We start from the raw sequence: 26,431 nt of genomic DNA on the forward strand, positions 1-26,431 counted from the left end.
ATTATTGGGAAGGGAGCAACTTCAAATAGACTGGATCTTCTCTGAAAATCCATCTGTGCACAAGGACACACTCTATCCTGGTGCCAGAGTTCCACAACAGTGGGATAAATTCCCCAACTATTGAATAAAGATCCTTTTTAAAAAGAGAGGTAAAATGACTGCACGTCTTCCTGCCGCTCAACCCAAAATTAAGAAGTATTTGAAAATGGACTCCTACATTCATTTTCAGTGGAAAAGCCCAGGTGTCTGCAAAGGGATGCCATTGTGCAAAGCAGGGTTGGGAAACCATCAGAGGTTTACCGAATGCCAAGTCCCTGTGCTTCGAGTTCCCTCAGGTGTAGTGAGCGGCAGTCAGTAGCAGGATTCCTCAGCGCGTCTCCACCAGTCACTGCACTTGGGCGAATGCCACAGACCCACAGGGAGCTCTTATTGAACCCATGTTTGAACCAATTACAGAACATTTGCCTGTATTTAAACTCCGCTGTTAACAAGCACAGCATTTTTTTATGATTCTGGTTATAACCATCAATAAATGCAGAGACTGCTCCACAGCAGCCATTAGGTTGAGGAAATGACTGGACCGTGTGTGTCAGAGGTAGTGAAGCTATAGGTTGTTTAAGCCTAACATAGAGAGACAACCCGGCCTTCACACTTCTAAGTAGCTCTGTGTCACCGTCCACTGGCATAGTGATCGTTTATCCAGCTCAGCTTCGGTCTTAGTGTAATTTGTCTTTTAAAATGAGGTTAAATGTTAACCTTCTCACCAAACCAAACAAACCGCTAACCCCCTTCATGAAGTGCTTTGTTCCCACAGATGAGCACCCCTTTCTGTCCATGCACGGTTATGATTTCATTCTATCACATGGGTTTTCCTCCTTCCAGGTTATGAACTTTCTGAGGATCAAGTTTTCCATTTTTAAATCGTTGTGGATGTCCTGTGCACAGTATGTTAGTCAAGTGAGTGATTGGAAGAGGAAAGAAAGTGTGTGTGCATAGAAATAAACCATTTATGACTTATAACTTGCAAGGCAAACACTTCATGAAAGTGGGGACCCTATGTGTCTCGAGACCCCCTTCTCCAAGCAGTCAGTGCTCGTATAGTAGGAAACCCCAAAGAAATGTGCAAAGGAAAGAAAAGGCCAACTCTAGGCAAAGGGGTTGGTAGTTGTGGACTTTATGTTTGTCATTTTCTCTGGTTCATCCCCGCCCCCGCAAATGTCTCATCCCAGAACCAGAGGCTCCTTGGGAGAAATCCCCAGGCCTGACCCAACTCTGGTCCCTTTAGGTCCTTTTCAAAACTAGCTCCTGTGTCCTCTTTCTTCAGGGCTAGTCTGTACCCCCGTCCCCTGCCTAGGAATTTAATGACTACAGATGCCTAAACTAGTTACAGACACCAAAGGGTATTGATGGGTAATGTGCTCCAGTCACGGGAATGACATCAATCCCAAACACTTAACCCAAAAGACAAACCCAATAAAACTCATCAGGAGCTATGCCCATGCCGCCTCCTCCATGGAGCCAACCCTTGGAAACAGCAGGCTGCCTGTAGGACTCGATTTTATATACCCATGTTTATATTAGGCTCTGTGGTGGAGCAAACTGTAAATGTGATAGTTGAATTACAAAATATACCCCCTTAGAATACAGAATTCACCGGCAACTCAATAAAATGACTGCAGTCAGCCCACAGAATGGACTCCAAAAAAATGAACCAAGACACTGGACTTGTGCTGCAGCTCTGTTTGTCTCTCATTGAGTAGGATGTGATGCTAACAGGAGCCACCAGTTGGTTATTTCTTCATCCGGTTTCCCAGTGTGGAACCCAGGAATAAAAGTACCATGTGTGGTTAATGCTAGCCCTTCTTACAGAAGGTTTCCTCTGTTGAATTTGAAACCCAGATCTCTTACTTGCTTGAAAGCACTCATGAACTATCCTTGGGTATCTTTTTCTGTATGTAGAGGGTCTTCAGTCCCGGAGTTTCAAGGTAACCCCATTTGATTCTCTACCATGGGCATTATATACACACACGCATAATGGAAAGTGTTACTGGTCCTTTAAAAGCCAGTTTGAGTGACTGCTAGGTTATAAAGATTCTAATAACTGGGCTTTTGTCTGTGATCACTGATAACATTTTTAATTTAAAGTTGGGCAATCGTTTAGTAATAAGTACGGCTGGTGCAGACAGAGCATGCTTTTGTTCTAGAACTGATGGAGTTGAAATTCAGTTTTTCCCAAACAGGTACACAAGTGAAACACTGGCTTCTGTCCTACTTTCAGATGCCATTTTCACTTTCAAGATTTTTGCCATAGTTTACTGCTACTTGAGATTTGTGTAGCATTTTCCTTTAATTATGTTTCCATGAGTGTTTTAAGACCACAGATGGAATACTACTCTTCTTTGTTCTTAGCTGAAGATAATCAATACAATGAAAATAGAGATCATTAAATTCTAATTACATAACACAGCTCACTAAGGCCAAGCCCATGGCCTGCCTCCATCTGTTCTTAACCTGGGATTAGGTCGTGCTAACACGTCAAGGACTAGGATGGATGGAAAGACCCTTCTCCTTATTATTTCAATGCCAGCCTATCTTTGATTAACACGGCCTTTGTCCCTTCTGTTTGTGTTTGACTGGCTGGATCTAGACAAACAGGGTAACAATCATTCTATGTATAGGAGGTAGGTGGCTGGCTCTCTCTGCACACACCCAAGAGGTTAGAATACGTGAATGTGAGCATGAAAAAAATCTACAATGAGTGTACAGAAGGCAAAACGCCTTGAGTGTGCAAGCACTTAACACTAATGTGTCACTGCGAGTGGCTTACGCTTTGGAGGCTTGACCTAGTTCTAGCTGAAGGGACGATTGACGAAGTAGGTATGCAGCGGGCAGTGAGTATATGTTGAGTGCATTGGAAAGGCTCCTAGCTGGTCCAGTCCAGAGCATCGTGGGTGGGGAGCGCACTGGACAGGTTATGGGAAGCAAGCTTTGGAGAGAATCTTGAAGGAATAGGTAAATTACTTGTGTGGTTGTACAGTTCAGGGGCACTGGGGACACAGGGTCTGTGAAACCAGTAGGTTTGTCTCAACAAGACTGTGACCTTTGAATAGCTTCAAAACAGTTGTAAATTGTCCTTTAGTTTAAAATTCTTTCCTGAGATCCCCTTCTTATTCACACATCATGAGCATAGTTCATTCACAGCCTAAAGAAGACAAGCTGTATCAAGGCATGGGGGCACACACCCAATCCCAGCACCTACCTATAGAGCTCCAGTACAGGCAAGGCTACAGTGAGACCTCAGCTCAGAAGGAGCTGTCTCCATAAAATAAACCATCTTCTTCGCTGGAGCGACACCTCTCTTCTCATAAATTATGGCTCAGTTTCTGAGAAACCCACTTTCATATTGAAGACACCATTTATGAATTTTGCCAGTTCCCCAGTAATTAAGGAGAATCCCTAAACCTGTAAAGTTGAGGAACTGGACCGGTTAACAAAGTTGTCTTTTGTTAACTTCCTGCCACATGGAGGAACTATTCCTCTGCTATTCATCTGTCATCTCGTAATTTGCGGCTGCGCATGGTGAGACAAGGTCTTCTGCTGTGACTCTTGAGTTGTGGGATCACAGGTGTGGTGTGCCACACGAGAGAAAAGTGAGGAACAGAAGACGGGCACGAACCCTACCGCTAGTGTTTGTACCTCAGCTCGAGTCTTTCAGGGCCAGCTGCCGTGGGCCTTAGCCTGAAGGTAGGAACAATGGCTGAGCTGCGGTTACACGGGCCTTCTGCAAGGTTTCCAGGCCCATGTCACCATCATTTTAATGTGCATTCCCCCATGTTGGCAATACAAAATCTTCAACTCCATCATACCGGAAAAATGTTCAGAAAGTGTAAAATTTTTGTCTTTTCTGACACTAAGACTAATTATTAAATATGGCCAAGATACACACTTTTTAATTTACTGAGTCTCAAACCTAACATTATTTTTTAAGTCAAGTGATAGAAACATTTACACATACACACACTCAGCGAACACTTTTACTGTCACAGGAGTTAGGATTTCCTGTGTTCACGGAGTGGAACAGCACTGTAAAACACTTCTAAAAACTAACCCTCAGCCTCCCTTTCTGCCTCTTGTTAATACCTCCGTCATCTCTTGGGGCAGAGGTGTGTATCCATGTCCCCAGGTCCCTTAGGCCCTCCACCCTCTCAGCAGGTGGCAGGAGGGAGAGCCCAGACCTGCATGTTGCTAATGACAGCCTGTGCTTGCCTTTCAGGTCCAGTATTTCTTCAAGATCTTGGATAATTAGCCGTACAGAGTAAAGACAACACAGACGGAGACGCTCAGACAAGTGAGTCACACACGTGAAGAATGTGTTCATTCTTTTATTGTCCATTGTGTTAACCTGACTGACACAAGACCAACAAGAGCACTGTACTCCTGGCAATCATTACATATGCTAGAACATGGATTTGCACTGTAGACAACATTTAACACCAGTCTATGGGGTACTGCATTGCTTTTTATAAAGTTCAAAATAAAGATTTTATTTTCAAACAAGTGACTTTGGTTTATTTCATACATTACACTTTTTCTTGCAGAAAAAAATAAAATTGTACAACTGCATAAATATAAAATTCTTCCACCATGAAAATGGTTAAAACATTCATAAAGACACAGCACCAGCACATGATGCCTCCAGAGAAAGGAAAGAAGGAAAAGGAAATGTACTAAGCAAATTAACTAGCCCCATCACTAGCCAAAGTGACGGGCAGATCCAGATCAGACACAGCTTCGGAGCACACTGGAGGACAAGGGGAGAGATGGCGAGACAGCACTCAGCACGGAGCACAACACAACCCATCACCGTTGTTTTTCTGCAGTGTCACTTAGAATTTAAAGGGCAGTTCCCCCACGACAGCCCACCCCCCCAGCCCCAGGAAACAAAGAAAAAAAATAGTAAAGACCTGATACCACAGGGAAAGACTATGGAGTGTGTTAAAAATGCTCGTTGATGGGCCGTTACCTTTGAAATCTCAGAGCCAAGAAAATGAGAAAGGAAGGGAAAGTACCATGCCAGTTTTATTCCCATGAGTATTTACACCTTGGACAGCAAACCTCGCTCACGGAAAGTAGAAAACAGATATGATAAAACATGGCTTGGAAAATGACCAGAGTGCGCACCTATAGTACTGTACACTAAATAAAACAGACGGCGGCGATACTTAGGGGCCAGAACACTGCTCACTACAAGTCAGTTACGGAGTCTAATTACAGTAAAAATGGGCACGTCCCAAGGCTCAATTTTTATTTTTTCTTTTGTCATTTACAGTAGAATAAATATTTTGTTGCTATTGCTACACTTTAAATTTACATTCTAACCTATTAAATGCAGAAGCTAGTGTAAAGCATAGAGATTAAGTGTAGGTCCCATACGTATGACAGTTTGTTCAAGACTAGTAGGTTTGTGTATCTTTTTTTTAACTTATTAAATGGCTAGTGGGAAAGATTTGTGCTTGTGATCAGCTCTTAACTTCAATTTTTACATCAAAGCGTCCCTGAAAACGGTCTTTCTCACTGTACCCAATGTTCTCACCATACGCCTTACACTCAATGCGGATTTCAGTGTCCAAGGTGAGGTTGGTGAACTGCACGGCCAGCAGGGGCTGCAGGTACTTGGGCTGCAGGAGTTTGCCGTAGTAGGGATAGTACTGCAGAGGAAAGCCATAGAATCCGCCCATCCCAAAGTACTCTATGTTTCCAACTTTATCCTTATCTTCATCGCGCTGGAGAACAAAAGGAAACGCAATTTAACTTTAAGGGCACGCACACGTCATGGGTCTCAACAACACTCAACCCATCACAGACTGCAGTCGAGGAAAACAACCCACCCCATGGCACGCCCACCTCAAGCCTCTCAGAAGCTAAGCCCATCGAGCACTGGGTGACATGGATGAGTGGCATCCCAGGATGGAGGTCAGTTCTATCCCAAAGCATCACAAAAGGGGGCTCTGTGCAAATGATGGCACTGAGGCAAAGGCCAAGCGTTTCTCTAAGCTGGCTCTGCCTTCCAAGAAGGCCAATAGTGAGAAGACCCCTGGCTTGTTCTGGTGGATACCGTCTCCTTATAGACAGTTTCTTCAGTGATATTCTCTCCAGAGACTTACATATTTGCCCCTTGTTTCTGACATCCATCTCTTGGCTTGGTACAGTGGCACTCATTTTTAGCATTCATTAAAAGAGAGGAAAGAAAGGTGGCCCCAGAATTCAGCACATGCTGTGGGCTAGCTCACCTCTCAGGCCCATAAACCCACATTCCATTAGATTGAATTCAGAAATTTAGATATTTGCATGTCTTGTGCCAGCAAACAAACTTGGTTGTATCAGTTACATGTCTATCCCTTTAGCTTGTATAGTTCCGATTCATCTTTTGAGCCCAACACCCACCGGACAGCAGTTTCTTGCATTAAAACTGTCCCCCTGACTGAGGCATCTCGCCCATTCCTCTCTCCTTGCTCCACTCTGCCTCCCTCCCTCAGTAGCCCCGGATGCATTCTCACCTTGCCAGTGCACTGGACAGGTAGGACGTTTGGATTATACTTCGTCATCAGAGGGTAAGTCTCCAAGGATTCATTCTTGGGAGGCTAAAAGTAAAACCCACATTGGTCAACAAAATATTTTTTTTCCTGAAAAATAAAAGTAACTTGTAGTCCAAACAAATACATGTTGTTCACAATAAGCTGCTGAGATAATAGGACACATCAGGAAAGCAAATGGGCGACTCCCCCCTGTCAATTTGAGAAAATTGTTCGATTTTGTTTGACGTGATCGCTACAAACGAGTTGTGACACAGCCTGGCGCTAACCTGCCATCAGCCTGACTCAGGACAATGAGGAGCTAACTGGGTGGCTGCTAAGACGGCAGCCAGCACATCCAAGAGTCAAGTGCACCTCCAGTGCAAGAGTCGGACTTCTATACCGAGTCACGAGGAAACATGCAGTGCTTTTCCTCAACAACACAGTCTTCAAACAGGCTTTCGCCTTCCGCCAAGCCCGGGGGCAGTCTGAAAAAATTGACAGAGCAAAATGCGGGCCCTTTTTCTCCACTCCTGGCCCATCTAGCTCCAAAGAAGCTAGAATATGGACCCTGGAAGGCAGCCATTTGCTTACTCGGGTTAGCCCTACATCCATCTAACCTGGTCATAAGATAGCACAACACCTACACACACACACACACACACACACACACACACACACACACACACACACACACACACACACACACACAGACACACACACACACACATACACACACACACACATACATACACACACACTCCGCACACACACACACATGAACACACACACACACACACACACACACGGATGTGCACGCACGCACACACACATGCACACACACACACACACACACAGACATACACACACCACACACACATACATACATACACACATACATACATACACACACACTCGCACACACACACACATGAACACATACACACACACACACACACGCGAGCGCGCGCGTGCAGACGCACGCACACACACATGCACACATACACACACACACACAGACACACACACACCACACACACACACACACACATACACACACACACACACACACACACACACACACACATACATACACATGCACACATGAACAGCTGTGCTGAGGGCTGCACATCAGTAAGAATCCGTGTCTTAGCGTCTCTTGTTAAGGATATAAGAACATGAACAAGCATCTAGATTTGACTCAATAGGGGCTTCTGCTACCAACGCTGCTGCCTTGAAAACTTGGAATAGAAAACACTTATTGATCAAAAAGGTTGTTAGAAGCTGTCCTCTGAAGATACGGAACCAGGCCCACCAATGGAAATGATGAGACATGGCAGTCTCTAACAAAAAACAGCCCCACTGACAAACCAGATGGGGGTTTGGGTAGGGGAGACACAAACTAGCTGGGGATTTGGGTAGGGGGCGGCAAATGAGAAGAAGGAAGAACGCATTAACTGGAGACCAAATGTAGAAGGAGTCAGGGTCTGTACTGAACAGCACATCCAGATGTAGAAGACAGAACTCACAGCAGCCCAAGCTGGGCCTCTGTGAAACAGGTGCCACTGAAGTGTGTAAGCGGCAGTAAAAACAAATGACACGGAGCGCGGAAATTCCTATTGCTAGATTAGCCGTGGGAGTGTCAAGTGCATGCGTGGAGTAGTGGTCCTAATGACAATACTTCCCATTTCCATGCTTGTCTCTGTGAGGAGATCTGTTGAAAGGTACACTAAGGGGGTTAGGGATTTAGCTCAGTGCAAGGCCCCGGGTTCGGTCCCCAGCTCCGAAAAAAAGGAAAAAAAAAAAAAAAAAAAAAAAAGGTACACTAACATTCACAAGAGGTCCATCAAGACAAGCAGCCATCTACTGACTAATTGTTCGTGCCTCCTTGGTGGCACACACCTTTAATCCCAGCACTCAGGCAGATGGATCTCTGTGAGTTCAAGGCCACCCTGGTCTAAAGAGTTCCAGGACAGTCAAGGCTACCTACATAGAGATACCAGATCTCACAAAGAGAAAAAAATCCGCCTTTGGATTTGGTTTCCTTTTGGGTAGCAAATATCACAGAAACAAACTGACAAGCAGGAGAAACTGAGTGAATGAAGGCTTCAGAAAGGAAGAGGCTTTGGCTCAATGTACTGAGTTAATCCCCTCAGAATTAAAATGTATGAATACTGGGCAGTGTTCCTGTCAGCATTAGGGGAGCCTGCAGACAAAAGCCACGCCCACAGAAGGACAGCATCGCTTCATTCGTGATCTGAGAAATAACCGTTTAGAAGAGCTGAGACCAACAGTGGCAAATTGCTGACCAAGTGATGTTCACTTGTTAGAAACTGTGTGGTTATCAAAGGGCAGAGGCAGTGGTGTATGTTCTGGGTTTGGCAATGGAATCATCACTCAGGAAAAAAAAACTTCTTTTTGATCAACAGCCAGCATTTCTGAAATACCCTTGTTGTTCCTTTAGGGACCCAAACCAAAAGCAGCCTGGAACCACAGCACACAACCAGGAGACCCTCACCTGTGAAAATAACCTTTTATCTGGACAGGAAGCAGAGCAGTTAGGAATAGGAACAGGGAGCTGTGAGTGAGCACATCACCGGGGAGGATGGCGATCACAAAGCCAGCCTTGGCTACAAAGTGACTGAGGTTAAGCCTGGGCTACATGAAATCCTGCCTCAAAAAAAGAAAACCACAAAAATCCAAGGCCTCCAAAAGGACACCAGAATTCGGCTATGGCAGTCAAACTGCAGCGTTAGGGCCCGGAATTGTCACCCTTGATCGAGGAGAAAGGTGTTGGCTACACTACTGACTGCCCTTCAGAAGTGAGCATATTTGGAACATCCCATCTTTTCGTGGCAGCCAGGCCCCGAATGTGAGACTGCAGAATGGCACTTGCCTTAGGTTTGAAGCCCAGCACTCGGTTGAGCTTGATAATGATACAGGGCTTCCCCTCTTTGTAGCCGTAGGATTCATCATTGAGACCAGAGCAGTTCCCCAGCCAGTCAAGCTTGAACCTGCACACCTTGCGCTCTCCTCGTTCGTGATTGAACTCTCCCCGCTCCTTGGGTTCACTGGGCATACCTAAAAGCACAAACACATTTTAAAGAGTGCACCAACCGTTCGCTCTGCACCATTAAGAAAGAGAAGAACCTCTTGTTCCTTATAATTTCCCATTGAAGACATGGCTACACGTGGTCTACATTAGACAAGGACTTCCCACAAGCTGTCTGCTCTCTTCAAAAAGTAAAGATGTCTTAGTGTAAGCAAAGGCAATCACATGACCCCAAAGCTAACCTGCTCACCAGCCTCACCAGGCTGAGGCTCGGCTGGTCTTTCTGTTGTTCTAAGGCAATGACTCTCAGCCTTCCTAACACTGCGACCCTATCATACAGTTCCTCATGTTGTGGTAACCCCCAGCCATAACATTATTTTCATTGCTACTTCATAACTATAATTTTGCTGTTATTGAATTGTAACGTAAATATCTGTTTTCCAATGGTCTTAGGTCATTCCACCCCAAAGGGTAGAGACCCTCGGGTGTAGAACCACTTCTCTAACGGATTGCTTAGCTACTTAGGGCTGAGGGAAACAAGACCATTACTTCAGCACCAGCAGCAACATTTTCACCAATCCACAGCTTTGCTCTGAAACAGGGGCATTACGACAAGGACATGAAATTGAAAGGCTTTTGATCTGGAAGGTTTGGGTCAGAACTTTCTGGAGCTATGTCTCCAACTGGAAGGTAAATGGTCAAAAAGATGGATGTTGTCAGTTTTGTCTTTGGAAGCTGTACATTCCCCTCTTATTACAAAAGCATTTGTTCAACTGGGAAATGCTCTCCACACAACGTAAAAAGCCAGAGGAAAATGGAAAGGATACAGAATTTAAGTCATGCTGCAGAAAAACGGTGCATGTATTTTACTGTATATTTGATATATATTATCTATTGTATATTTGATATATATTATGTATGACTATTCTTATCATAATGGGTATTTTATTAAATCATTTCCTCTTTAAACATGATTTCTCCTTGTTCATCATTCGTCCCTTTTTATCACTGTGAAGTAAGGTGAAAGCCTAACCCTTCTTGTAAATTCTAACAGGAATTCAGTGACATTGCCTTTAGACTGCTACAATAGCGGGGCCACGTGCATCAGTGACTCAGTCACTTACTGCCACAATCCTCGAAAATCATGTCGTCCTTCTGGGCCGAATCTTTGTACTTTTCCAGGAACCTGATGATGTTTAGCACATAGGCCTCGTAGCTCTTGGGGTCATTAGGACGGAAGGAGATTTCAGTCTTTTGGATCTGAGGAATCTGTGTCAATCCTACACCAGGGAAGAGTCAGGAAGACAGACATTATTAGTAGGAAAGCAACCAGGAGACTTCAAAAGCAAGCGTTCCCGGCACAAACATACTTCCCTCACCCCCACTTAACTCAGGATGGAGTAAGTCCCCACTTCCCTGGTGAATTCAATCTGATGGGATTTAGATTAGCTGTCTAAATGTAATGGTGGTAATGCAATATCAAATATCATCCAGTTTCCTTGCCAACACTTCAGCAGGCACTAGCCTGTTTTATGAATGAGAACGCCACTTAGAATAAAAGGCAGAGTGTTGTGCCAAGGGTACAGAGAAAGCAGTGGAACCAGAATCCCGACCCAGGTGTGCGGCTCTCCAAACCCCGGGGTTCTCTAGGGCCCTCGAATGCAGTCACGTTCAAAGCCGTGTTGCTAGCAGCCGGTACACAGGTGGCTGTCCCTTCAGTCATAGCACGGAAGTAGGGAGCAGGCACCTGCCCCTGCCTGTGTTCCATGTCACCCCAGTCTCTCTAACCTCAGGACTGCTCCACAGAGACGCTCCTTTGGCTCTTGTAACCTAGGATAGATTCTTTCAGTTTGTAAGGGGGGACTCAAGACACATATGCAGTTGCCAATACAAATGTCTGAGCATGTCGGCCCTGTCAGAGTGAAATTCAAGACGCATGACGTGGGTTTGCCTTCTCTGCTGTTACTCTCTCATGTCCAGTAGCCTCCGCCCTCGTAGTGTTTTCCAAATGGGCACTCGGACTACACTTCACAGTAGCACCAGGTCCAGGGCAGTGAGGTGGAAAGACATTCCAGCCCAGAACAGACAGATAAAGATACCCAATTATTTCCAGTTGCAAATAAACGTGGGGCAGTTCCTTGGAACACACTCTGTGTAACAAATTTCAAGGTAACCAGCTCTCCTGTGTTTCCTGTTGTGACATCTGGCAGCCTCACTCTGTGTCAGGCGCCTGCTAGTCAGGAGCTGTACCTGACTTCCATCTCCTCCTGGTAACTGGGAGCACCCACACCACTCTCCTCAAAGGCTGGTTCGACAGGCAGCCTCAGAGGATCCATTCCAGCCCTACCTGGGCATAACCTCTAAGCCCAAAGCACCCTCGGTTTAGAATGACTGCTCTGGAGAATCAGAATTGAATAGTGGCGACATCAGTGCAGACAATGACAGAAATTCGAGTGGACGCACAACCAACTTAGTTAATTATTTGCCAGTACCATGTGTGGGACTTGAGAAGAAGCCTTCAACACAAGTTAAAGGCAATAGCGGTTAGTTTTCCTAGTAAAGATTGCCTTGAGCTTCAAAAGGGGTTGCCTGGCCCACCTGAAGGTTGCTCAGTGAACAGCCCCCATAGCGATGGCAGAAGGGATGGAGATGAAGACAAGGAAGTGAGAGTAGAGTTGGGAAGAGGAGTGCTCAAGATGACAATGTCAGGATTGATGACAAGCACCTTCCTGGGCAGCACGGTGGCACAGGCCTTCAATCCCAGCACTCATGAGCTCTCTATGCTCCAGGACAGCCTGAAACAAGTTCAAGGCCAGCCAGAGCTACACAGTGAGACTTCTGTCTCAAACCAACCGAACAACAAAGAATGGTTGGGGCGTGGGCCAGCGAGGTTACTCAGCAGGGAAAGCACTTGCTGTGCAAGCCTACTGACCTGACTGGATCCTGGGACCCTCATAAAGGTGCAAAGAGAAAACTGACTCCACAAAGCTGTCCTCTGACCGCCACATGTGTACACCATGACACACGCACCCTATACTTCATATGAAAGTAACTTTTTTTAAATGTAAACAATCTTCTTGGACAGTCTAATGCAAAGTCTGAAGGACACAGAGGGGAAGCTGTGGACAGGGGAAAGGTGCTTCAGAATTAGCTCATAAAGTCTTCAGCTTGAAATAAACAAAGGGTACTTATGAATAAACATTCTCCCCCACCACAACACCCTGTTTTTCAAGACAAGGTTCCTCTGTGTAGCCTTGGCTGTCCCAGAGCTCACTCTGTAAACCAAGCTGGCTTGGAAATCCACCTGCCTCTGCCTCCCCAGGGCTGGGATCAAAGGTGTGAGCTACCACACCAGGCTTGATTAAACATTCTGTAAAAGCTCCTAAATCAGGAAAGATTGCTTTTTATGTCTAAATCAATCTCAGTATATTCTAGGTAATTTTTTTTTTCGGAGCTGGGGACCGAACCCAGGGCCTTGCGGTTGCTAGGCAAGCGCTCTACCGCTGAGCCAAATCCCCAACCCCGGTAATTTTTTTTTTACATGGGAGGCTGCCCTGTGACTTACCAATTGTGCTATGATACAAAGCACTGAGAACCTCTGACCTCCGTAAGGAGAAAGCCATCAGAGGGCAAGAGCGTGGGCCAACAAACAGATAGGAATGAAACAGGGGCAGGCAGCTAGAGGGCTGCCCAGAGTTGTAAACAAGACGTAAGTCAAGGTGATTTGCCTGGCCCTGGGGGAGTGAAGGACACAGTCCAGTGCTAGAGAATTAAAAGCCAGGAGAATGGGGGTGTTTTCCTAGAACAGCCCTGGGATCCTGAGAAAGTGGACTCTCGAGGGGCAGTCATGCCTAAGAGCGGAGAACAAGTGCCTGTGAATTTGTCAGGCAGAACTGGACAAAGGGCAGAACTGTGTGCCCAGGGTTACCACAGGGCTGCAGGGCTTCCCAAGCCCAGGAGGGTGGGGCAGCTGGAAGGCTGAAGAAATGAAAGGGATCAGATGTCAGAAGCTAGAACAGCCCCTGTCTTTCCGAAAAGAGGGAAGCCAGGAGAAAGGAGACCGCAGCCAACCGAAAGGAGACTGCATGCAGCCAGCCTGCTAAGTAACAGCAGTGCACGCTGTGGTCCCCAGCAGAGCAGGAGACACAGCAAAACCCCACCCTGCTAGCAAAGCAACGGAGTCCAACAGACAAGCTGCACCCACAAAGTGACCTTAAGGTCACACTGAAAATAAACAAGGTAGGACCCAGGTCACAAAGCAGGCTCACCCACGGCACTGTCCCTTCTGCCCTGGCATCAGTTGGAATTCCCCACTGCCTCTCACTTTCCAGCTGTCCCTCTGTATTCTCTTTCAGGGGCCATTTCTTAGGTGTCTGTATGAGGTACAGTGATGCCACTTCTCGGAAGAGCAAAGGACCATGGGATTACCGAGAGTCCTTGTCATTCTCTCACCATCCCAAGCCAAGGTCCCCATTAAGAGACACAGAGTGACATGTGCCAGACCCCCAAACGTGAGTCCCTGTATCTCAGTCCTTGTTTTTCAGGACCTCGGGTTCACCCAGATGTATACGCTGGCCTCACTTGCTCAGAAGTGCGTCAGCCGCCTGCCGCCTGCCATCTGACCCGTGAAAACGAAGTGTACTATAGTTACCTGCAGTGGCACCACTGACCCAGAAGAGTGACGAGCAATCAGTGCCACCCTTCTCCAGTCAAGGCAAATAAATAACGAAATCAAACGCTGGAATCACACCGATTTCCACCCCATAGCACAAATCCCCACCCTCGCCCCCGACCCTGCCAACTAGTGCCTTTGCCTGCTGGTTCGCCCGCATAGATCTGTTGGCTTCTGGCTTTCCGTTGCCCACTTCTAAAGCTGTTAGTAGAAACGGAACAAGGGTGAGCTCTACTTCAGTGGTAACTCCCAGAGGCCAGAGCAGAACATCCATCCTCTGGCTATATGGTTCCAAACCACGGTCCCTGAAGCAGGTCTTGCCTCCTGACTCTGTTCTCAGCACCTAAGTGTCCAATAAGGAGGTGAAGCTCAATACAGCCTTGCTTTGCCACCACCAGCAAAAACTAGTCCTGCTGCTACCTAGCAAAGTCACCTTGGAGAACTGAAACAATAATTTGAATGCTAATTTTGGGTTCTTACAAGTACTTCAGTTTGGGTGGTGGTAGCACAAACCATAGTCCCAGCACCCAGGAGGCAGAGACAGGTGTATATGAGTTCAAGGCCAGCCTGGTCTCACAAAAACCAAACACTCATGCAAGCACAGGCGCCTCTGACTTCACACTTGCCCTTTCCAGATGCACCTGCCTCTCCAGCCTCTACCTTCTGTGAAACAACAGAGGCAAACACCCCCACTTCAGGCATCAGCGGGTGTTCACAGTAGGGGGAAGTGAACAGAAGACAAAAAAGAAAAGAGGCTTTTCACTAGCCGGCATTTCGTTTATAATGTAGCAAGTTTGTGATTTCTCAATCTGCTGCTGAAGTACTTCAAGGAGAATGTGGCCATTTTAACCTTGTAGCAGTTTCCCCATTGAATCCCAAAGCTCCCGAAGCCGACTGTGTGGACCTATCATTTGATACTTCTGATGACTCACAGCCAAGTACGCTTAAACAGGAATCATCTTCCACAGAAACCTCCAAGGGCACGGGAAGCTAAGAGAAACGTTCACACGAAGGCATCGCATGTCTCCAATCCATTCCAGGTTGAAAGTACTTTCCAGTTACAAAGAAAATGGAGTGAGAATGGCTTATACGGATACACATGTAAACCTTTACCGTTACTCATTTGGAAGAGTCCCTCCCTTTAAGTGTCAATCTGAACAACCTAGGTGTTTTATTTTTATTTATTATTTTGTCTGTGGGGTTATTATCAAGACTTACTTTACAGAATTCTGGGAACCAGTTCCTCCCACTTACCTTTTGCCTTGGGGTTAGCCGGGGTAGCCGGAAGTAAATGGCCTGCCTTGAGACAATAGTCCCATCTATAGCCTAGGTACACCCAGACACCTCAAGGCTGCTCCCTTTGAACAGTCGTGGACTAGGAGCTCTCCCGTTTTCTACTTAGCCTGTTAACCACCCTTGGTGTGTAGAAATCTGTGCCCAGTATAAATCAAATGCCACAAACTCTGCTCCCCGCCCTGCATGAGCTCAGAATTATCCATCAGGAATCCTCTCAGTGGCTGCAGGAGAATTACTTAGTGAGGACATTGTAGCTTTTAAAATACAATTTCACAGGATATGGAGTGTGATGTGTTGGCTAGCTCCTGACTGTGTTTATTCCCCAAACAAGGAAGGTGCTACTTCTTTATGAAGGGGATACAATAGACAAGTTCTAGGCATTTTACACCATGGGTTTTTTGTTCTGTTTTTGTTTATCTGGGTTTTTCGTTTTGTTTTGTTTTTGCCAAGGTCAAAGAAAGAACAAGTGTATACTTGACTTGTCAAACTTCAAAATGCAACGTTGGCTGAGTCACTAATACCCTGAAATCTGAGACCTTAGTGTCTGATACTCTAGGGGGTCCATCCCTGAGTGATGGTGGGTAATTTCCTGGTCAGAAGCTATGGGTAATAATACGTCATTGGATGCCCTTCATTGCCCAAGCCTCTCTGGAGCCGTCAAGTGGCAACTTCTAGTATGAGAGCCCTCAATGGTCAATGACCTGTCCTATTGGGTCTGATTCTACATCAGCAGAAATGAAGGTGTTAGACCAACAGTCTCTCCAATGCTGTCTCTCTTCTTGTGTGAATCCCACAAGCCCGAGATGACACTGACACATCTGCCTTTTCCTCCATGATCACTTCCATTTCCTTGTTAGCTCCTCTTAGCAGAGGTCCCAGTCTGCTTACTCGCCTTCAAATGAGTAAAACCCAATTTTCTGCAGTTCTGGCCTGACCTCAAACTTGTGGCAATCCTCCTGCCTCTCAGCCACATGAAGACATTCCATACCTGGCTTCCCAAAAATATTTCATGTTAATCACTGGGCTCCCTGCATACCTAGAAGACTTTAGAAATAAACTACTTGGGCTATCTCCTTCAGTCACTGGTTGGCCGGATCCATGGGAGGGTGGGAAGAGTGAGTAGAAGTCAAACCCAAATGTGAGTAGAAGTCAAGCCCAAATGTGTCAGCTAGGTGACCACAAACCAACTGACAGGAAATGGTAGAAAACATCCAATGCTCTGAGGGGACAGTTTCTCCAAATCACAAGGAGAAACTGGTTCTATTCCTACCTCTGAAATCAGAGAGGGCCAATCATCATGTAGTTTGAAAACACAGTTTTTCTGAGACTGAAGCGTGCGGAGGGGTGGGCTACGATGGCTGTGCCCTCATGAACTGGCTGTGTTCCGTTCACAAAGAGAAACTCAAATGGCTGGTCCTGCTCATGGTCGTCTACCCCACCTTCCTGCCTCAATTCTGGTTACCCGGGTGCCAAGAATTCGACCCTTTTAAACTGAGTTCCCTCATCATTGAGCTATCTTTATGAATAAAACAAAGAACCTCCTACAACTTAAAGAGGAAGAACAGAGAACACATTCCTACCTTTGCTCCAGGAAGCAAGCCAGGTAGGGACTCTGTGGACTCGGAATGACACACCGCGACCTTCAGTTCACTGCACAGTTGCTAGTATAACCTGAAGTGTGTGGGGGTTGGGGGAGAATGGGTGACAGCCCCAGGAAAGACTTTTCCATTACACCACTGGGCAGACCACCAGGTGAGCAAGACCTGGTGAGCAGGAGCGTGAATGCACGTGCAATGCATGCATGCACGTTCGTGTGCACTGGGCTCGACTGCAGCTCGGCAAAGGGCAGCGTCTCTCCCAGATCCACCTGAGGGGAAACACTGCCGCACCCCTGCAGAGATTGTCCTCTGGACAAAAGCTCAGATGCTGCATGGCAGGTGGAGGTGTGGGCAGGGAGAGCTGGCTTCCAGGCATTTAGACTCCCCACAGACTCTTTCTGAGTGTTTTCTAATCCACCGACATTCGAATCCTTTTCAGGGAAAGCTAAGGACAACAGACCGACACCACGAAATTTAAGTCTGCAGCATCCCTATCTCCCCAAAACTCGCTGTCTGCAAATGCAGAGCCTTCTGCTTCTAGTGGAAGAAGAGACAGAAGGAGGGAGGCTGCTGCCGACAGCTGCATCTACTGTACCTCTGCTAAGTACTAACATTCTGCTCCGAGCTCCTGTCTGATCATCGCAGGCTATTCCTCCATAATGAAACTGAGGTCTGGTGTGGTCAGTGGTGATGGAGTGGTGGGGGCTGGGTTCAACTCCAAAGTGCCTCCTCTTCCTTCTAGGCTGACATAACTCCAGGAAGCTCTGCCGAATAGCTCTGAGCTTTAAACGCGGCTTTAATACTTATTACATTAAGGCGACAGAAAGTTAGAAATGGTGATTTTTTTTTTTTGAGCTATGAAAATGGCTATTTAATAATATGCGTCAACATCTCATCCAGGACTCTGCTCTCTGGGTGGAGTGAGCAGCTTAGATCTAACAACCGCAGCAGCAAGACCTGAGAAGGGAACAGCATCGACTGCTCAGAGTCCAGAAATCACATGACTGCTTTGTCCTTCAACTTCCCTTCCATTTTGTATCTTCCCCCTCTGTCTGTTACTTTCCCATTGGGCCTATTATCTTATTCATTATACAACCTACACAATTATTGCCGGACAGGATTGCCACAGCTGTATCTGCCTTCTCTTCTCTCCCACCTCTGTTTGGAAGATATCTGGTTACAAGGTATTTCGATGTGTAAAAGGCATGCCAAACCTGACCGACCATGTTTGTATTCCCGCCCCAAGGTCAGAGGACAACACACCATAAGCCCTAGTATCTTTAAGTGCTATGGTCTTGCACACTTCCCTTGCACACCTTACTTGGATCTCCCTCTTTACTTCAAGACAAAAATGTAGACTTGGAGACATTAAGTGGAAGCCAAAAGATCAGAATACTCTTCCGCATTTATTCAGTCTGCAGAGTTAATGAATCCTTAATACCTTCTAAATGTGCGTTCTCAACATCTGTTCTGAAAGATACCAAGAGGAGGGTCCAGTTAGGGTCCCTCAGGAGGTGCAGAGTGCTCAGGACTGTCCAGGAGCTGTACTTTTCACCAGCCAGGGCTCTACCGACCTGACTCAAAGTTACCATCCTGTTTGAAAAAGTGTCAGGAGAGGAAGAGAAAACCCCACAGGGTTAGGACAGGGTGGCCTGTAGACTCTGCTGCTAAAGTAAAAGCTACAGACAGAGACAGGAATCACTAAGTTGGAAAAAAAAACCACGAGATGACAGGGAAGGTGAAGCACTGAAAACTTCGCCTGTGACTCAGACCAAAGGACAGGAATGCATGCTTCCAAGATGAGCCACTCACATTCTTTGGAGAAGTGAGGGTTTGTCAGGTCAGACCAACTGTGGCGAGCACACTAAATATAGGTGCTCATAGGAAAGGCTGGGAAAGAAAAGAGGGAGATGGGGTGGGGGAGGGGACTGAGCACCTCAGACAAGCAGGGCAAGGTCAACTGCAAATCCTCACTTAGTTAGCATCCTGCCCTTGGATTGTTTATTTTAGAAGGTAAAGTTTTTGGTTTTTTGTTTTGTTTTTTTTTTGTTTGTTTGTTTGTTTTTTCAGAAAAGTATCTGGAAAAAAAATATTTTTAATTTTATTTCATTAGTTCTGCCAAGCTTGGTGGCACACGTCATTAATCCCAGCACTTGGGAGGCAGAATCCTGAAGATGGGTCTGCGTTTGTTCAAGGCCAGCCCAGTCTACAGAGTGAGTTCCAGGACAGCCAGCCCTACACAGGGAAACCCTGTCTCAAAAAATCAAAAACTAAAAATAAATAAATGACTTACTTCTCCAAAGTGTATATAGTCTTTTTTAAAAAAATAAAGGTTGACTGTGTGGTCATCTTTGCTCCAAGTTTAAGTTATTATAAAAAAAATCATGACTGAAGAACAAGTTAGTGGCAAAACCAAAGAAATAAGAGCTCTGTACAAAATGACTGTCGCTACTTGTGCTGAGGAAGGACTCTAGCAGAAGAGGACATGGAAGACAGGCATTAAACCACAGGAGCCCATGCAAAACACCCAAGAGCCTGAAGTCCTCAGCACATCAGAACCTTGCTCCGACCTTCCCTAAGACCCACCTTTCGGTACACAGAAGAGCTGCAGGACTCTGTGGATCACGAAACAGGTCAGGTCATTGCATATACTCACACGTTCTCTTTTTTCACTTCCCACCTACGTGTATCTGAAAACACCCTGGGTCTTCCCTTGTGCCCGGAGGACTGTTGACTTATTTCCGTGAGATCCTGTTTGCCACCTGTGCATTCTGCACTTTCTTCCTCCTCGTACCCAAGGAAAAGTGCACGACACGTCTGCGACAGGCCCTGCTCCGGGTTTGCACATGCCCAAGACTGTCACCTACGGATGGCTGTTTCCAAACTGAACCCTTGCCCGCCCGCACAAGACACCACACTGCCACCCCCAGCTGCAACCTCAAGGTCATTTATAAAGTGAGAACTGAAAGTTATACAATACACAACTCATTCCTGCTCTCCCGGCTCTGTCCTCCAGGCGGAAGAACCAAATGGAGGACTGCCTTTCCTATGAAGATCTTTTTTTACCCCACGATGAACTTTTTAGAAAGAACCGAGACAGCCAAATGGGAAAGAGGGCTCACAAAACCCTAAGGGTATTTGAGGTATGTGAAGAGGGTGTTTGTGTTCAAGGTCAAATCAACAGGAGAGAGAATGACCCCCTGAAATCATGGTTCCTCTGTGAGCATGACGTTTTTAAGGATTTATCACAAGTGAAAAAAAAATGTATTAGAGCCAAAAAGGCCCTAGAATGAACCCGCTGACCAAGCGCTTGAGTGTTAAGGCTAAGAAGAGTGAAGCCCCCAACAGGACCTGATGTCAGTCACACAGTGGGGCTGCGTGTACCACCTTCACCCCAGAGCTGTGTAAGTCAGACATCTGCAGCCAGACATCTGGCGCTCAGCCGCAATGCGGGCAGAAGCCATAACTGCAGCACCACTCCCGATTCCTCCCCATGCTTAGCTTGAAGCTCTACTGCCCAGTTTTCTGAAGGTGTCTTCTCTTCTCGGCTGGATGTGGAACCCTTTCATCTCTGGAGAAGCCCCTCCCTGGGTTTTACCTGGCGGGGCCACACGGTCCTGGTACGTGGGTTTCAGCTCACTGATGGTAAGCAGCATCACTTGGATGGTCCCGATGAAGATGCCAGCCAGGCAGCCATAGAATATCACATAGAACAGAAGGATCTTAACTGTGGGGAGAACAGACAAGAGACGGCTGTGATGTAGTCATGGGCTCTTCCTGGTTCCTCTTCAGCCTGCTTCTCTACTGATCAAAAGAGGGAGCCACACTTTTTTGGAAGGCACAGGTGAAGAAATGCTCTACTGTAGCTGAAAGGCTAACAGGAAGTCACTTCCTTTTCAGAAAAAAAAATCAGCAGCAAACCTGCAGTTGCGTCCACACGCTTACGCAATGCATCTGATACTCGGCTGTGTGTCCCCTTAGGGGCGTCACTCGCCGGTCCCCCAAACCCTGAGATGACTAAGAACAACCAACTCAAAAACACAGGTGGAGCTCTCCTTCACAAGTCGCTGTCTACAAAGCACCGTCTTTTCCTTCAAGGACACAGGGCGGCAACTGGAACCAATTGAACGTACAAAGGAAACCCTACGGTACAAAGGGCCGCCATCTTTACCTCATCATCTGACCAGAAGAGAATCTGCTTGTGGGCTAGCATTTTCTTTTTCCCACGGTTTAACAACAAGCAGGCTGGAAATAGCTACAAATGAAATTCTCAAAATAAAAAAAGCAAGCAAGCAAACAAAAACAAAAACCAATTTGAATCCAACATGAAGCCAGTAGGCTGGAATCAGGCTATCAGTTACTGATATACAAGGATTATCTCTCCGATTAGCAGAACAGTAACAGGCTGTACTAGGCATCGCGTGGCTGTGCTGAGCCAGTCAAACGCCTCATCTAGATGGGAAAGGTGGAAGCAAGAGACCTGTAAGCTTATCAGAAACATGGCTGCAAAGGGAGGCACAGGTTCCTTCTAAAGGGTCCCTGGGAAAGCCACGGGGCGAAGGGATTATTGAAAAGGCATATATGTACGTGCTGGGAGGGGGCCAGGAATGAAGTGAACACGAGAGCTGTGGAAATGAGCCACGCAGCCCTCACCATACATGGAAAAACACCAGCTTTCCCCTCAGGAATACATACTTCAAGACAGCAGTGTTACAGAGCTATTGAAACAAACCAGACACACATAAAAGTCCACACAAAATGTTGAACCTCATCCCTTGTCTCCCCTACATAAAGATACAGGCAAAGATGAGAAGAGAGGAGGCTGAATCATCTAGAACCACAGCCCCCCCCCCCACTTCTGTCCCTTCCTCCCAGCATGACAAGGGTTAAATGCTGCATTTGGTATCCAGGCAGCAGTAGGCAAATGGCAAGCTTGTGACGTCAAGGGATCTGGAAAATTTTTTCCAGCGAACGAAGAGGTACAGAGTTGGTATAACCCAGTCAGCGAGAGAGCCCGAGAGCCTGGCTTCTCGGCTGCTGTCTTATCCTGTTGCCCTTCCAATGCCACCCTGGGTGCTCTTAGCTTAGCCACATTTGCCTCTCCTAACAACTACCACCTTTCTACTCATATCCTGGACTCCAGGTAGATAATCCTAACCTTAAAAGGCACAGAACCGAGGCTACTATTTAAAAGACAAATTGAAGGAAAAATTAGTCATTTTACAAGCGCAATGATTACGCTCAAGAACATATACACCCTTTCCATTCTGCCCACAGAATACCAAAGCTGAGTGAGGGGTTCTGCTGCTGCTGGACACTGACTTGGTAAGCCTGTCACTGCAGTAAAGTCACTTCGTTAGACAGCGCAGCAATGAGCTTTAGAGAGCTCAGGCAATGGACTCCCCAAGACCAAGGCTACCGGTGGCACAAGAAACAGACACAAAGGCTAGGTTATTCCCACCAACCGGCTGGATGGCATGATGTTGGGGGCTGGGGTGTGTCAGCTTTAGGGGCATTTTTTATCCTATAAAGCAAATTTTCTTTTTCCTTCTGTATTTAAAGAACAAGGAACACCAGGAGTTTTGAATATATATATATATATATATATATATATATATATATATACTTTAAAATGCCAAAAATAAGGTTTAAAAAGTGGCCTGGGGGGAACAAATGGCAAATATAAAAATCTGCCAACATATGTATTAACTTAATTAAAAGATAGAAAGCACTAAGTGATTTGTAAATTGTGATCTCTCCAGCAGGTGACAGGCTCGAGCCTCTGCCGTCCATCTTGGTGAAAAATCTACCTATAAGCAAAACGGAGCCAAGGGCATCCTGCCCTGGTCCCAAGGGCATCTATCTATGTTGGGCCCAGAGCTGGAAAGGGGGTCTCTCTCTCTCTCTCATCTCTCTCTCTCTCTCTCTCTCTCTCTCTCTCTCTCTCTCTCGGAATTGCTCTCCATTTCTCCACTGGCTGCCACGGACAGCTCTGCCATTTCTTACATTGTCAAAAGGGCAGACAGGACTAGCACAGAACACAAACCGGGTTTCGTGCTTAGCCCCCCACAAAATGGAAGATGAGTTATGAGTTATGACGGCTGCTTCCTAGGTCCATGGGATGTGACCATCGAGACCACACAGGCTCATTCTCTCTCTCCCTCTCTGTTAAGGAAGGGCTGTCCCATTAAATGTCGGTTTAAAGAACAAACTGTTCCATACTGCCTTCCTTACCCTCTAAAGCAAATATTATTCAAAGAAGGAGTGTGAGATTGGAATGAGGAAAGAAAGATGTTTTAAGAAGTGGAAAAACACTAGAGGGCAGATTTCACGAGGTACCAGGAGTCAGTGCCACCCCCTGGTCCTGTGATGCTACAACAGAGACCAGACCACCAGGGAAAGCAGCCCCAGTTAGCCTGGGAGGAGGGGCCAATTCCGCAGTGCACCTCCTAGGCCTCCTAGCTGAGTTACAGAGTTGCTGGAAATGGCCCTGGCTGTTCTTCCTGTACATACCTCACATTTCTTCAGGTTTCTCCTTCCCACACTACAGAAACACAGGGACGCTATGGGCATACGCCCATGAAGAACAGTCTCCCCAAATAAAGCAGAATATAAAGCGGAATAAAAAGCCATCAATTTAAGACTCCATTTTCCCATGGCTCAGGGATGCCTATGCGTCCTAGCAATACGGTGGAATGAATGAGGCTTCACCTTGACTAACCTTGACGTCTGATGCATTATTAACCCTTTATTTTTGTCACTTGAGAGGCTCCCTAACTGCATTTTTTTTCTTTAGAGGAAAAAAAAAAATCATTCATCCCGGCTTCTTCCTTTTCAAAATGTCAGCCAAGCGCTGTTTCCCTGACTCATTCTCCAGTCTATTTCTATAGACCCTCCCCAAACAGGAACACCGCATCGCTAGTTTTCAGGGTTCCCTTAGTGACTGCAATGCTGCTATAGGGGAGGGAGGGGGGAAGGAGGCAAAAGAGGAGGCAGAGGTGATGGTGGTGATGGTGATACTGAAGACGGAGGGGGCAATGATGCAGCAGAGGGGAGTTCCCTCCCCCCCTCCCGCAGTCACGACTCACGGATTTGTCTACAACTATGCCCTTCAAAATGACCTTTAAAAAAAACAAACCTACCAACCTTTCCGGTGCAAGGAAGTTAAAAAAAAAAAACCAACAAATACGATATCTAATTTTCAATGGGATATGAGGGGATTCCAGCCAATGAAGCAACAGGCGGCATGAAATGTTCTAATATAACCTGTTTCTTCATCTGTATCATAAAGATCTTTAAAGAAAACGCCGCGTGTCTAGCCAAGGCTTAAAAACGGGCCATGATCATGGAGCTCACTGGGCCGTTTCTGGGCTGTGAAGATTGCAGTGTATGAGGATTGCAGTGTGGGTGCATTTCTCCTCCCCGTTCCTCTCCATTCTAGATACAGTTCTAGGCTGGGAGAATGATGCTATCGCAGCATCGTCTGCATTAGAACAGGTAAGCTCCTGAGTTCTGCTCACAGCCCCAAATCTCATTTTTCTAAGGTCTTTGGGGATGGAGAGGGAGGGCACATACATAGTCTCCTGGAACCTGACCGAAGATTCCCTACCATGCCCAAAACCTTCAGTCTATGCTAGCTTCAGCTCCCAACCCAAGCCGCATTCTGAGGACCCTCTGCATTTGTCACTGGATGCCAAGCCCAGGCCGCGCGCTCCTAGCAGCGCCTACCACCAATCCCCAACACCCTGGACAGCCCCGTGGGCGCCGAACTGTCCGCAGTGTCCGCGTACACGGATGCGCCTCCTAGAAAAAGCCAAGGCGCCGACGGCGAAAGCCGCGGAGCGCTTACTTACACCAACTACCACCGGTCCTGCCCAAAAACTCCTTCTTCTCCGAGTTCCAGATGAATTTCTTCCAGCTGCCTTCCTCCTTGGCTTTTCCGCGGGCCATGGTGTTTGCTCAGCAGTGGCGGCCGAGGCCGAGGGAGAGCGAGTGCTGCGCGCGCCCTGGCGTCCTCGCGGCGACTGCTCGGTGTCCCCGCGGCCCGGCTCTGTCTCCAAAGGCGAGACGCGCCGCTGCCGCTGCGGCTCTCCGAGTGCGAGGCGCGCCGCGGAGCAGCCTAAGCAGAGCGGGAGGAGGGGGAGGTGCGGCGGGGGCGGAGGGAGGAGGGAGGAGGGAGGAGGGCGCGCGCGGGCTGGGCGGCTCCGAGCCCCGCACCTAGAGGTGGGCGCGCGGCCGCTCTCCTGCTCTCCCCGCGCTCCGATCGCCTCCCGGGGGGCTCAGCGAACCCCGCAGCTGCTGCTTCAAGCTGTAGCTGCACCGCTCTGCCTGCTATGACCTCTGGCGAGATGGACCAGGGACAAGAAGGGAAAGTCACCGGGAAGGACGAAAGGAGTGGAGCGCGGGCTCGGCACGCGGGCGCGCAGGCCAGCAGCAGGAGAAATTGGCTGAGGGCGCACGCCCTACCTTTACTATATACCGCGCCTCCACCATCCGTAGCTCCGCCTACCGGCGGCACCGCAGGCCAATCGCCGGTGCCGAGAAGGCGGGGCCTGAGCCCCGAAGGGGCGGGCGTGGGGCCGGCACAAAGGAGCGGGTTAGGCTAGAGGGGCTGGCACAGCAGCAGGGGTGTGGAGAGGGACTTGGGGTGAGTGAGTAGTGCTCCCGCAGCTCTGCTGGCCCTCTCTCCGCCCCAAGCTGTGCCTGGACAACCCACCCTTGCCCCCCGCGCGGGTGCCGATGCTGTGGCCTCCACCTGCGTCGCTCTCTGGGAGCCTCGGAGACCCCAATCCCTTCCTCCTATTGGTCTTATCCCCGTACTCCTGGTTTGGGTTTACTGCAAGTCCACCTTCCCTAGGCCCTGGCTAGGTGGGGGAAGGTCACTCCAGGACGCTAGTGACTCTGCCCAGCTCTGCTCCGCCTCTCTGCTTGTGCACCTGCCGCCCCCTCGCACTCTCTGCCACTGCGGTTGCAGTTCCGGCCCGTCCCTCTCCTGCAGGCCAGCCCAGCGGGCAGCCTCGGTTCCTGACTCCTGGTCTGTGCTTCTTGTGGGCGGCTTGAACCACCTCAATCCGGACAATTGCCAAACCCACCCTGGGCTGTAGCTGGTAACCGGTTGTGGCTCCTGCCAGTCTAGTAGACCCCGGGGGAACAATTTATGCACGTGACCCAGCCACCTAAGACTCTCCCAGCCCAGGTCTGTGGCTGGTATTCCCGTTGGCTTATTGTTTTATCTCACTGG

The 26,431-nt window shown here is 47.6% G+C and overlaps 2 protein-coding genes across 3 annotated transcripts in view; one reads left to right on the top strand and one right to left on the bottom strand.

Annotated features, from left to right (window-relative positions):
• The window catches only part of Nme7 (NME/NM23 family member 7), a 129,710-nt gene extending 125,072 nt beyond the window's left edge, over positions 1-4,638 (top strand). Inside the window, exon 14 of one of the 2 annotated variants that reach the window (XM_032914833.1) lies at positions 4,274-4,591. In XM_032914833.1, the coding sequence (XP_032770724.1) occupies positions 4,274-4,306 (33 nt within the window). In that variant the 3' untranslated portion in view covers positions 4,307-4,591. Of the gene's footprint in view, positions 1-4,273 lie in introns of both variants that reach the window. The other variant, XM_032914834.1, reaches the window with a different exon arrangement.
• Positions 4,367-25,635, bottom strand: Atp1b1 (ATPase Na+/K+ transporting subunit beta 1). Its single transcript, XM_032914837.1, has 6 exons — positions 25,044-25,635; positions 20,789-20,917; positions 10,749-10,904; positions 9,469-9,653; positions 6,558-6,641; positions 4,367-5,783 (listed from the first exon to the last, which is right to left on the bottom strand). The coding sequence occupies exons 1-6, from the start codon at positions 25,138-25,140 to the stop codon at positions 5,520-5,522; spliced, it is 915 nt and encodes a 304-aa protein (XP_032770728.1). The 5' UTR covers positions 25,141-25,635; the 3' UTR covers positions 4,367-5,519.
• Positions 25,636-26,431: the final 796 nt, after the last annotated feature.

This window comes from Rattus rattus, chromosome 10 (assembly GCF_011064425.1).
Source record: "Rattus rattus isolate New Zealand chromosome 10, Rrattus_CSIRO_v1, whole genome shotgun sequence".
Classification (NCBI taxonomy): Eukaryota; Metazoa; Chordata; class Mammalia; order Rodentia; family Muridae; genus Rattus; species Rattus rattus.

What these genes read in the sequence shown, in the direction of transcription:
- Atp1b1 (XM_032914837.1), bottom strand. Translation starts at nt 25,140, where the DNA reads ATGGCCCGCGGAAAAGCCAAGGAGGAAGGCAGCTGGAAGAAATTCATC. An exon ending in TGCTGGGCTTCAAACCTAAG is followed by an intron (nt 6,642 to 9,468) that starts GCAAGTGCCATT and finishes TTTTACTTTTAG; the next exon opens with CCTCCCAAGAATGAATCCTT. An exon ending in CTGTCCAGTGCACTGGCAAG is followed by an intron (nt 5,784 to 6,557) that starts GTGAGAATGCAT and finishes TTTGTTCTCCAG; the next exon opens with CGCGATGAAGATAAGGATAA.